Genomic DNA, 11,789 nt, shown 5'->3' on the forward strand with positions numbered 1-11,789 from the left:
GATTCTGAAACATTAATTTATTGCAGGATATTAAATACAATATCTTACAACTAATTATAATATTATAAGTGAAACAGACATTTATTATATATAGACTAGAAACATTTATGCAAATAGATACTTTATATAAAAATATTCAGATAGAACATAGGCCAACAGTTTTTAGTTAGGGAGCACTACAGCTAAAAGATTAAGTAATTAAACCAAGAAACGTTGATTAAGTATTAAATAAACTAGGAAATAAGACCACTTACGATTTTTCATGATTACCGTAGTTGTGTACAACTTTTTATTTAACAAATTTCTGTCCTCTTCGTCAAATATTGTTCTAGTACATATAAATAACTGAACAATGTCCAATCAATCTCGCATATTCACGGCTACCGACACGATAAACATTGGAAAATTACATACTCATTATAGGTTATGTTTACTTTTGTAGAATAAACATGATGTGTAACATTTGACAGCAATAATTATAGTTATTTAGTCATTGGAATGTCAGTGACTTTCCAGTTAACGGCACAATTTATAAATTGCAAGACACTTCCGATATCAACCTTGTCATTAAATCTGCTGACAAGTTTGTTACTATCTTATAAGAGATTCGGTTTCCGAACTCGGTGTATTCGAAGGCAATGTTACACGATGGTGGCATGCTACCTATGAGCCGCTTAAATTATCATAATCTGATGATCGGTGATGCTGCCCGTGAAACTCTGTAAGCGCCTCGAAACATCACATTTTGCATTTCTCTAATTTCGTAGGTCGCCGTCTTATCATAAGATGACGCCATAATTCATGTTTTGAAAGAAAGAATATTTCGATCGGCACTTTCAGAAAGTGAGAATTTTTTGATCGACGTTTGGTCGTTATTAACCTTGACATTGGCTTCGTCTACAAGACTGTACGAGAACAAGAAATATGTTACAGTTTCCCAGATCATGATATCCATTAAGTAAAGTCTAAATAAAGTTAGTATTTTCTATAAACATGTTAACAATCACTTCATAAGTTATTTTCGAGATAGGTGACAAACTACATATATTTTTGGTGTTATGTTTCTTAAGTGTAACATTTACCCTTTAAACTGGTGCAGTGCATATGTGTTCCCGCCAAATAATATGGAGTACATAGTTACATACACGTAATATGAACGAAGTATGTAATGCTCTATTCGTGCTAATAATATCCTGAATTTTGGTTTTATCAGTATTGTCGGGTATTGACACTAAAATGATAAAGGGGTCCGAGAGCCCCTAGAGCCCCCAAGCATGTGACACAAAATTGCATTGGACGTTAGGTCTATTCGATATCTCGTCTGTGCTTACGTGTACCGTTGACATTATTCAATAAATAAGTTGTAAAAAATATTAACACTGTAAAATGAAATCGACCTGAATTTATTTTAACCTTATAAAGTATACAACATTGTAACAATGTATTTTTTGGTATACTTTTTCATTAGTTTATTAACCAGTACATCATCGTTAGTCAATGGGGTTAGTAAAGTTTTAGGTATATAATATTACTTAAAATAATTACCTACGTTTCAATGACAAGATTCATAAAATTTTAGAGCGAACTGGAGTACGATGGGTGGCTGCATCTAAGATTGTGGCACGCGTTTAACGACGAGCCAGACCCGATTTACATTGAAAGAGGAAACATTACAGTGTCTAGTGTACGCAGCGGTGCTTCCGTTGTTGGACAAAATGGGTTGTTACCGGCCCATATAAATGAGCTAATAAATCTTGCCAAACACGATGGCAAGTATAGGCTTAAGGCTGTGGCCCGTACCGTTTCAGGAAATGAAATAACATTCCTAACTTCTGTACCTGCGGTAATTAGACTTTTGTTGTTCGACTGAGTAGGAGGATTGAGAAGTTTTACCTCCATTCAAATAAAACCTGAATAAATGGGAGAAAGAAGAACAAAACTTATCAGTTTATCCTGATATTAATTCATTACTTATATTTTTCTATTTGTATACAGTGTTATCTTCTTGGTTCAGACCTTGAAAATAATATAATAATATGGCTGGATAGTATAGGAGAACCAATTGCTGTGAGTCACACATCATCTGGTCCCTGCAGTGTCCTAAGTCCATTTACGAATATGTGGATTACCAATGTAGTTCTTAAATATCCTGATGGTGGACCAGTTCCTGACACTGCCACATATATTCAGAAACTTGAAAGAGAGAGAGAAGCAAGGGAAAGGGGGGAAGCCAAAGACAATAGACCTTATTTCTTAAAATATGTAAGTCTCTTTCCCAATAAGGTCTATAATACTTATTTGCATGTATATTACAAAGTGTTCCTTTTATTTTTCAGTGGATGTACATTGTTCTTGCATTCATTTTTGTTGTTATATCTTCTGCAATCAATCCAGAAGCTGCAGGAGCATCAGGTGGTAGTGTCCAAAGACAGTGATGGTGAAACTGTAATGGTACCCACGTGTGCATTGTGTCTTCAGGTGTGCTCGTATGAAGCAAAATTTATGTATAAAGTTTACAATGTACTTTCCTAATTGCAGTTTTAACAATTGTAACTGTATCCTCCTCTAAATAAATTCTGTAACATTAATTGTACTTATGCTTTTTTAATTTACAAAAAATCACTTTAATTGCATTCCTCTATACACAGGGTAGGGACAAATTCCAATTTGGAAATGAAGTAAGAACGTATAAATACGTGCTCACAATAAATAGAAATGGTAAATAATAAATAGACACAGTAGCTATTTAACAAAATCTGCAAATTCTCAAAATCGTTTTACTCAAAAACGAAGTCGCATTGCTAAAAATTTTGTTTTAGACTTTCCATATATTTTGTCATAAAAAATCATCCACCCAATTGAATCGCATAGTTTGTCTTTTTCTTTTTTTGACCGAAAAACTTCCTTATAATTTAATATAAATAAAACATATTTATATTTATATATGACTGAAAACTAGTCATTCACTGTTATTCGATCTCATCATCGAAAAATCATAACTGACGACTGACTGTACGAAACGTACAGATAGCAAAAGTAGCCCAAGAAATCCTTTAAAAGGATCTTATTTGTTCGAATCTTTTCTATGGTATTGTTCATTTGCGTACACTGTAACTATATAAAATTCGCAGTCTAGACGTAACTATTGTAACTGCGTGTCAATGTATACTGTTTGATGTAGCAGGTAAGGCTCACAGGTGTTACAGGGAAGGGGATCAATAATCTACCTCACAATGAGTAAGGCCACAGGGTTTGTTAGTACTCTGCACCAGAATATACCTGCCAGGCTGGCTCGGAATGGCGGCGTTTTCTTTAAACATTCAGAAGCATGTGGAACCTGGTTTGGTCACTTGCGGCAAATTCGACGGTTCCCACGCTTGTTTAGCGATGGCGACGTTCGGTGGTAACATTTTGGTGCACAGTCCTCACAGGCAGCCGCAGATAAAAGGCCACGATCACGAGCAGTCAGACAGGAAATTGGCTTGGAGTGGAGAACTCGCGGAGCTTCAAATTGGGACCGAGGTAAAATATTACCTTGAAGTATTGACAATTTGTCGCGTAACCTATTGTCGACGTTACGTATATTGAATTTTTAATGGATCAGTGGAATAAATACATTTAATACGTGTCAGTCAATATTCGTGTGTACCATTAGATCACGGCGTTGTGCACTGGCCGATTTAACGATGATGAAAGGGATGTTCTCCTGATCGGAACTGCGTCCCATGTTCTTGCCTATCACATCGAGGATAACTCTGATATTTTCTACAAGGAGGTACTTCGTTTCTAATCACAGTCGTTGTAGTCGTTTAACGAAGATCCACATCAAGTTTTTAACTTCTCTTAACTAGATGTCCGATGGTGCAAGGTGTATAATTATCGGCAAATTGGGGTGGCTTCCGAATCAAGTTGCGATCGTTGGCGGTAACTGTTCAGTGACCATTTTGGACGCACAAGGTACAGAAATATTTTGGACAGTGGCCGAAGGTATCGTCAGCTCTCTGGCTATCTTCGATTTCGACGGAGACAACGAAAACGAGGTAGAGGTCTTGTTCCATGTTTCATTAAACGCAACATTTCATGACTGCAGACAGTTGCCGTTCGATGTTTCAGCTGATCACTGGCACACAGGACTTTGAGATAAAGGTGTACAAAGAAGAGAACGTGCTCTGGGAAGCCAAGGAAACAGCGCCTATCACTACCCTAACTGGTCTCCCAAACAGAAGATTCGTTTATTCGGTTGGGAATGGGACTCTGGGCGTTTATGAAATGGCTCAGAGACTGTGGCGCGTTAAGGTCCGTTCGAACAGGGAAATTACTTCGCGTGAAATTGTCTTTGGAATCGGGATAAACGTTCGATCACACGAATCTTTTCTAGTCTAAGCACAGAGTGGTAGTCACACGGAGCTTCGACGTGAACGGGGATGGTACTCCGGAGGTCATAACTGGTTGGAATAATGGAAAGGTGGACGCTAGGTCGTCCAATAGTGGGGAAGTGTTTTTTAAAGTTCAATTATCCACCGGGATAGCTGGAATCGTGGAGGCCGATTACAGGAGAATCGGGAAACCTGACTTAGTCGTGGTGTCCACTAGCGGCGACGGTATGCAGAGTGTTTCTAATCTATTCGATTCTATACCAGAAAATTAGACGAGAATGTAGAAAAACACGTTTCGATTTGGTTTTATGTTTTCGTAAGTTTTATACTTCCGACACTGTTTGCACTTGTGTGTATCGAACACTAACGATTAGAACCACCTTTTTTCATCATTTGATAAACAAATAATATTCTACCGTTGTTTATGTATCTGTATAGTAACACCGGTGAAACTAATCATTAATAACCGAACAGACGATCAATTTACACGATCGATTTTATTGAAATTTTTATCCACACCTTCGACCTGTTTCTTTGTGTAGAATCAGCCCCTTCAAGGCTGTACAACACGAGGACCTTGTAGAACGCGAATAGTTCAGCCTAAATGATACTGATTACTGACTAAAGTTTCTCGTCTTTCAGTTCGTGGTTATGGTTCCGGATCCACGATGGACACGCCGGAACCCGGTGAAGCTATGCGTGATTTACTGGCCAAAAAGCAAGTTCTGCAAATGGAGCTTAGGCAAAGAGCTGCATCCGTCCCTAATATGTATCACAGAACTAAACTGGCAGTCAGTATTATGACGACGAAGGGCGCAGCTATTGTCGGCCTTGCATCGGGACCAGGACTGTTGGTAATAAACTATAAAATACCAGTAAAACAAAACAGTTTAGAATTCATTTTTTTATGTTACACTGTCATATAACAAATGTTGTTTGACGGGCCGAGAAATTTCAATGATTAAAACTAAACTAAAGGTAAACCTTTAAAGGTTTTTAAGGTTTAACCTTCAACTAAAGGTAAACCAAAATCACGTTTCCCAATCAGTTTACAGTCAGAAAATATGATTACAATGGTGGATTTTCAGATTCATTGCGCAATAGTCTTCACCGAGGGGGTCTTCGATGGTGAAACTCTAGTCGTTCATCCTAGTAAACCAAGGGGAGAGCTGGAGATAGAGATAAAACCCTCGAAAAACGCCCCAGTGGACATACACGTGAAGGTGTGCGTTGGTCCCGCTGGCGCGGATTTGCTACAGGTAATAAATAATAACTCTGACATCAGAGAAGAGTATTATTTTAATTATTTCCGATTTTTGTATTCCACTCAGGTGTTCGAGATGACGCGACAATTGCCCAGGTTTTGTATGTACGAGATGATCGGGAAACCGGACGAAGTCGAGGAGGATCTCACGAAAAACTTCGTCACTGCTGAGGTAACTTTGTTAATTTACCTTGCAAACAATTTGAGTTTCTGAAAAAGGTTAATTTCAACTGTAAGAACTCTGTACAGAAGTGATGTTTGAACGAAATAGAATCTTAAAACAATTCAACAAGAAGTAAAATTGTGAACCTCGATGACAGTAACATCTGTTTAGTTTGCAGACAGGCCACAAAGGATTGCCCTCTGGCTGAACCAGAGTCTAATCCTCCCGGAGGAGTTAGAGATCAAGGAGGATGGACAGAACAGCGGTGGCATTCAAGTGTGGCTTCGTGGGATGAGAGATAATAAAATTCATTGTTTCAAGGCGGACACAACGGGTAGAGTGACTATACAAACCGAGGACTCTACATTCGCTGGGGACATTATTCAATCTTTGGCCTTGTACTTGGGTCTGAGGGAGCTGTCCTCGGAAGTCTCGTTTCCGGAAGACGAAAAGATGCTGTTAGACGCATTGGAACGTGTCAGAGGTAACTTCTAGAGCTATGCAATTCTATATTTCAGGATATGTAGCTGTAATGATGACCTTGAGGATAACCGGATATCGTCATTGCGACTACACCATTATATTCTTCGATAAATCTTACCAACCAGAATGGCGTATTTTGTTGTAGATTTGAAAGAAATCGACGCGAGACTGCAGGCAGAGGCAGCCAGCGATACAACTCTATTGAAAAACATTATAATCCGTTTGGAGGATGCCAGAATTCTCGAGAACGTCGAAGAAATGAGGAAGAGGTTGGTGCAACTGAAGAACATCAACGTGGACTTGATCAGGGAACACGAGATTCGGATGAAGAGCTACCGAGAACTTTCGGCGAATTTGAAGGAGCTGAATCTTGGAGTGCAGCGAGCGGCCAGATTGAGAGGTAAGCACGCAATTTTCTTTTTTTTTTTGTGTGAATCGAAGGATAATTCGAATCTTCTTTCAGTTGGCAAAAATGCCTCCAATATGGTGGCTCGTTGCAGAGCGGCTATCCAGGACAATAATCCGAAAGCGCTAACCTTGGCAATAAGACATGGTTAAACGTTAATACGATCACTTTTTTTTATTGTTGCAGAAAATGAGTATTAATGTATATCTGACCAATAAATATTATTTTATACAAACTTCATACTTAATTACTTTCGTCCAAAACGTATTTTAATAATACTTTCTGTAACGTACTTTAATAATATTAACTACTAAAGTACGTACATATATTATGTTGCATACATACATATGTATTAATAATTTGTTTCCCCCCTTTGCTTGTATTACAGCATGCACCCTTTTGCCTTGTTTTATCGTATCTATTATTTTGGGATAATTTTACCAAATATCCAGAATAATTAACAGGGACTCTAATGAGTACAAAAAAACAGACGAATGATTAACCAGAGGAAAAATTACTGTCTTTTCTATTTCCTTTAAGTACATATTCTAAAAAATAGATTAAGTACTGTTAAATACTGCAAGGTACAACTCATAGTTTTCCAGGGCCCAGACGTGCGAGTACGGTTTTCACGCTCAAGCTGTGCAATAGCTTCAGCTTGTTCAGCTATAAATATTCGTACCAGGAAAACATTGTATAACACAGTTTTGTAACTTCATCAAGCAGTACGAAATCTACATAAATCTCTATTAAATACGTCTACAAGTATAAACGTTACGAAAGTTGTTTACACCCCCGAAAATATCGTTTTCAACGATTACTTTCCAACATTACAAATAAATAAAAATGCATTCACGTCTGGTCCCTATTCGATGCAATAAATAATGCTATTCACAGAAATCAGTGCATCGTTCCACGCACGGAGATACTGAATCTTCGTTTCAGTGGGACGGGCGAGGGACGTCGTAGAGCGTTCAAAGTGCTATCGGTGGACGCCCTAACCCTGAATGAATTCGCCTGGTATCCAGAACTGCCCGGCAATTCCGTCAACAGTTTGAAGACGTCGGTGAAAACGGCCATGACCTGTCGAATAAAAATAATCGGACCAGTTACTGCTGTCGTTACGTAACCCCCCCGGGATTATCTATTTAACCATTATGACGAGAATATTCTTTCGCCGGCAGCTACGTTAAAACCGCTCGGATTATCACTCTTGCCGTTTTTTTTCACTTGTACCCCTAACTTATTCGCGGCACGTGTATTGTCGTGTCGTTTACGTATCTCTGTACTCGAGTCCCCAGTTCCAATTCACCCCTTTCGAACGAAAAAACTTCATTTTCAAACTCTTCTTTGGTGAGAACCCTGGACACGATCTGGAATGTACGATTTCAGGTTTTCAAAAGAATCTATAATTTCTTGCCCCGCTCGGTTCATTATCTCTCTGGATGGTCCGTGGTTCTAAATATATTCAGTGAAAACGGTACAGAGCAAAGTAAACCCTTAGCGAATCGAGTATTAAAGGGTTTGACGTGTAGAAAGAGGCAGTCCTAAGGGCGGTTCTTTTCCCTGAAAACCGTCGACAACAGCCGAAACCATCGGCTGAAACTCGATCACAGCGGGGGGACGGGTGGGGGGGAGGAGAAACGGGTAATTAATTGTGAAACAAATTTTTAATTGCGGCACATTTACGATCCCGATAAGCCCGTTACACGATGGATCGTACCGATCGGCTGGCTCGATATCGCGCGACCACTCGCCGCGATACAGATTTTGTTTACGACTTCGTGATCACGCGTAAACGCCATGACTGGTTTCCATTCGTTGGAGTAAACAAACGTATAGAAAAATAACGAGACAAGCGATTAAAGCCGAACGGGACGCGACCGATCGTTCCCGGATGATTCGCTAGGACTTCTCCTCCCCCTACTTCCGTGATCGTGGAAACGATGAATCGGGCAGGGATGAACATAAAATCGGGGTATCGGTGACGCGGAGATACGTCAGCCACCAATACCTCGAGTATTTCAGGCCCAGTGACGTTGTGCTACGTCGACGATCGACATTTCGGATACACTGTGGAGACGTAGCACCGCGTCATCCTGTGTAGAAGGGACTCAAACGTTTTCTAATCTTTTGTTCGTTCGTTCGGGGTAATGAAAGAGGATGGCTACTGCTGTCGATTGAACACCATTGATGAAGTATAGTAGACCCCCCCTATTAGAGGGAGAATACACTATCGGTCAAAAGCAGGGCTAGAAATGGTTTTGAAAATAATTGTTTCAAACTGTTATACAGGGTGCCTCAGCTAACTTGATCATCTCGAATAATGATTTTACTGTACACTTTATGAAAATTTTGAGGTCTGGAATTTAAATGGCTTCTAGGGGCAAGTCTTATAAGGTACATGCTTCAAGGTCACCATGATTTTTTTCAATGGAATGATCTATTTTTTGTATCATAGAGTAGGTGTATTCTGGGTAACAATGTGTTGACCTTCATACGTCCTAACACTAAAACTAGTGACGGTAAACGTATATCTATTTTCATCTGAACGATAAACATGACAAACTGATGGAAACGTACAAATTTATAAATTAAGTTTTTTCTGCACTTGCATGTTGCTATAGAAGTGGTAAAAGATGATTGAATTAGTATCTGTATAATGAGTTGAGAAACAGTGGAAACAGTTACCTGTTCAACCGATTCCCTGACGGAGATCTCGTGGAACGAGTGAGCCTCGATCTCTTCCGCCCTTTGACGTCCTTCTGAGGTGGAGACCACCCTTTCGCCAGGTGTATACGACAGATCCGATTTGTTCGCAATTAAGATCACGACTGGCGGTACCTTTCTAGTTTTTCTTGCGTGTGATACTAAAAATCTAGTACAAGCACACAGTTACTATCGAAACTTACGACCCGGTTCATTTAATCTTTTTGGTACAGTCGTTGACCTTAGCCAATTAAACGTTCTAATAAGGATGTGAACCCTTAAAGAAATAATCATATTTATTGTTTTAAAGAGTTCTTCAACTATAAACGACACAAAGTTAATTGGTCGATCAAGGTCTCTGACGGTCGCACCCCGACATATTTATAAAAGTTTCAGCGTTTATCGTAGAAAGGGATGTGACCCTGAACGGTTATTTTATTTTGTCCCGTCAATAGTCAAAACTGCCGTACCAGAAGATAGTACATACTCGTTATCACATCAATATTTCGTGGAGAGTGGAACGTAACCTTAAATGGTCAAATTATTTTGTCTGGTCTAAAACAAGGAATCCAATAGAGAGTTAAGTTTTGATCGAACGCAGCTGGTGCCAAGTAACGTTAATCATTACACACTACACTCCAAATAATAGAACTAAGAAAATTGGTATAGTATAATTTGACCAAATTATTCCAAAATTAGATTTCATTACGTCTATTTCTTCGTTTCTTTGTTATGAGCGAAATACCAAAATAAGATTTTCTTTCATCTATTATTTTAAATATGAAATGAAAACTTGACCTGTCTATTAAAGTTGTTGCTTCGGATCAGACAAAATCGAGGGATGATCCTCACCGAAGTCGAGACGTTTCATCGAAGCTGACACGATCCGACACGGAGTAAACAAGAATAATAGCATCCGCCCACCGCAGCTTCAGCTCGGTCGGGGGTGGTAGGAATCCCGGTGGATCGGTTAACTCCCACGATGCGTCCAAATAGCTGTCAACCTTGTAAATTCTCTCGGTGGTGCAATCGTACTCGCCGATGAATCGTTTCGTCGCGAATCTCACTGCCAGTGCTGAGCATGCAATTGATTAAAAATGATTATTTTGAGTCACAGCGCTACACGTGTGTATTCAAAGCAGAGAATCTTTTCACTTTTTACGCTTTTATTAACACTAGAACTACCAAATTCGTCAAAATGACGGATTACAGATTTACTATTTTACCATTACTCAAATTATTGACTCAATTATACAGACTTTATTTCATGGTATATTATGCTAAATTGTCTTGTATATTCCCTATATTATTGTATTATACATTTTAATTTAGTATACATTCAATGCTGGTAGTTCTAGTGTTAAAAGATTTTTTATTGTTTACCAGTTTTACCGACGCCCTGATGGCCCAGCAGAATGACACGAATAAGTTTCGGCTCTTTGCTGGTCAGACCGAGATTCCATGCGATCGGTGGACTGATCCGTTTCTTCAGCGAAGCCGCCGGCGGACTGAACCTCTCCATGACTTCGTAGTCACTGATTTCCAGCCGGGGTGGCTCATCGATTATGAACCCTCTCCTGCACCCGGTGATATTTAATAGACGCCCATTATTATACATACATCGTTCGAGTCTCCCTTTTCCTCGCCGTTACACACCGTGTTTCATAAACAGATCGATCGATGACGTTTGTCCTTTTCACAACGGGGTAAATAATAGGCAGGGTACTTTTAGACACGCAACAGGCTACACACGCGTACTCTGCAGCCGGCTTTATTAACTCATTCACTTCCAAGCTGTGAAATAAGAGGATTTTTACACATGTAATTATTTACTACTAATTTACTTATTTATTTATTTATTTAGAGATTAATTCCCATTAGAATACAAGAAAAAAAATATAAAGATGTTTATATAAAATATAAATCGAACTAATATTAAAACCGTAGTCTATTTATGAAAGTATAGTACAATAGCTATCAGAAAACTTTTTGGATCGGTACTTTTTGCGCAACCAAATGTGTCTATATAACTTTGGGCAAAATCTTATCGAAATACAAATATCAAATAACTTATATATTATTTTGTCGAAATATAAAGAATGCATTATAATACTAGACATCATATTATAAAAGCCCACTACACGAGAAAGATGGACCAAAAAATTTCAATGATACAGAAAAAGATCGGTTCACCATAGTGCTATAAATACTTCAATTTCTTCAAATTTCAAACCGTATCTCTTTGAAACATCTATCGTCCCTCCGTATTCGTCCCTACGATCATCGATTAACCTTCCCCGATTACCCCTGTGCGTCGACATCGCGTACCGATTCCTGTCCCCGTTTAGACCAGTTCGCCGTTCCCCAAGTGGCGCCAGGGAGTTGTGA

The 11,789-nt window shown here is 39.0% G+C and overlaps 3 protein-coding genes across 4 annotated transcripts; 2 read left to right on the forward strand and 1 right to left on the reverse strand.

Annotated features, from left to right (window-relative positions):
- The first annotated feature begins 1,356 nt into the window (after window positions 1-1,356).
- On the forward strand, window positions 1,357-2,560 carry LOC107186002 (ER membrane protein complex subunit 10). The gene is made up of 4 exons (XM_015573792.1): window positions 1,357-1,502; window positions 1,580-1,843; window positions 1,996-2,262; window positions 2,337-2,560. Exons 1-4 carry the CDS (start codon window positions 1,440-1,442, stop codon window positions 2,433-2,435), a joined length of 693 nt encoding a protein of 230 aa, XP_015429278.1. The 5' UTR covers window positions 1,357-1,439; the 3' UTR covers window positions 2,436-2,560.
- Window positions 2,561-3,297: 737 nt separating this feature from the next.
- Window positions 3,298-6,844, forward strand: LOC107186007 (Bardet-Biedl syndrome 2 protein homolog). Its single transcript, XM_015573799.1, has 11 exons — window positions 3,298-3,522; window positions 3,656-3,775; window positions 3,852-4,040; window positions 4,114-4,296; window positions 4,379-4,601; window positions 5,019-5,230; window positions 5,465-5,635; window positions 5,708-5,812; window positions 5,975-6,287; window positions 6,432-6,686; window positions 6,750-6,844. Exons 1-11 carry the CDS (start codon window positions 3,298-3,300, stop codon window positions 6,842-6,844), a joined length of 2,091 nt encoding a protein of 696 aa, XP_015429285.1.
- A 657-nt stretch (window positions 6,845-7,501) lies between these two features.
- LOC107186005 (ras-related and estrogen-regulated growth inhibitor) lies at window positions 7,502-10,933 on the reverse strand. Of its 2 annotated transcripts, none has more exons than XM_015573797.1 (4): window positions 10,794-10,933; window positions 10,254-10,476; window positions 9,384-9,570; window positions 7,502-7,775 (listed from the first exon to the last, which is right to left on the reverse strand). In XM_015573797.1, the coding sequence occupies exons 1-4, from the start codon at window positions 10,921-10,923 to the stop codon at window positions 7,593-7,595; spliced, it is 723 nt and encodes a 240-aa protein (XP_015429283.1). In that variant the 5' UTR covers window positions 10,924-10,933; the 3' UTR covers window positions 7,502-7,592. The 2 variants fall into 2 exon arrangements, with proteins under 2 accessions (XP_015429283.1, XP_015429282.1); XM_015573796.1 differs by having other exon boundaries at window positions 10,785-10,933.
- Window positions 10,934-11,789: the final 856 nt, after the last annotated feature.

Source organism: Dufourea novaeangliae, unplaced genomic scaffold (assembly GCF_001272555.1).
Source record: "Dufourea novaeangliae isolate 0120121106 unplaced genomic scaffold, ASM127255v1 scaffold54, whole genome shotgun sequence".
NCBI lineage: Eukaryota > Metazoa > Arthropoda > Insecta > Hymenoptera > Halictidae > Dufourea > Dufourea novaeangliae.

Coding starts and splice junctions, on each gene's coding strand:
- LOC107186007 (XM_015573799.1), top strand. CDS start 3,298: ATGGCGGCGTTTTCTTTAAACATTCAGAAGCATGTGGAACCTGGTTTG. Junction 4,297..4,378: donor AGAGACTGTGGCGCGTTAAG/GTCCGTTCGAAC, acceptor AATCTTTTCTAG/TCTAAGCACAGAGTGGTAGT. Junction 4,602..5,018: donor GGTGTCCACTAGCGGCGACG/GTATGCAGAGTG, acceptor CTCGTCTTTCAG/TTCGTGGTTATGGTTCCGGA.
- LOC107186005 (XM_015573796.1), bottom strand. CDS start 10,923: ATGGAGAGGTTCAGTCCGCCGGCGGCTTCGCTGAAGAAACGGATCAGT. Junction 9,571..10,253: donor GATGAAACGTCTCGACTTCG/GTGAGGATCATC, acceptor TGCTTGTACTAG/ATTTTTAGTATCACACGCAA. Junction 7,776..9,383: donor TCAGGGAATCGGTTGAACAG/GTAACTGTTTCC, acceptor TTTATTCGACAG/GTCATGGCCGTTTTCACCGA.
- LOC107186002 (XM_015573792.1), top strand. CDS start 1,440: ATGTATTTTTTGGTATACTTTTTCATTAGTTTATTAACCAGTACATCA. Junction 1,503..1,579: donor CATCATCGTTAGTCAATGGG/GTTAGTAAAGTT, acceptor ATAAAATTTTAG/AGCGAACTGGAGTACGATGG. Junction 2,263..2,336: donor GACCTTATTTCTTAAAATAT/GTAAGTCTCTTT, acceptor TTTATTTTTCAG/TGGATGTACATTGTTCTTGC.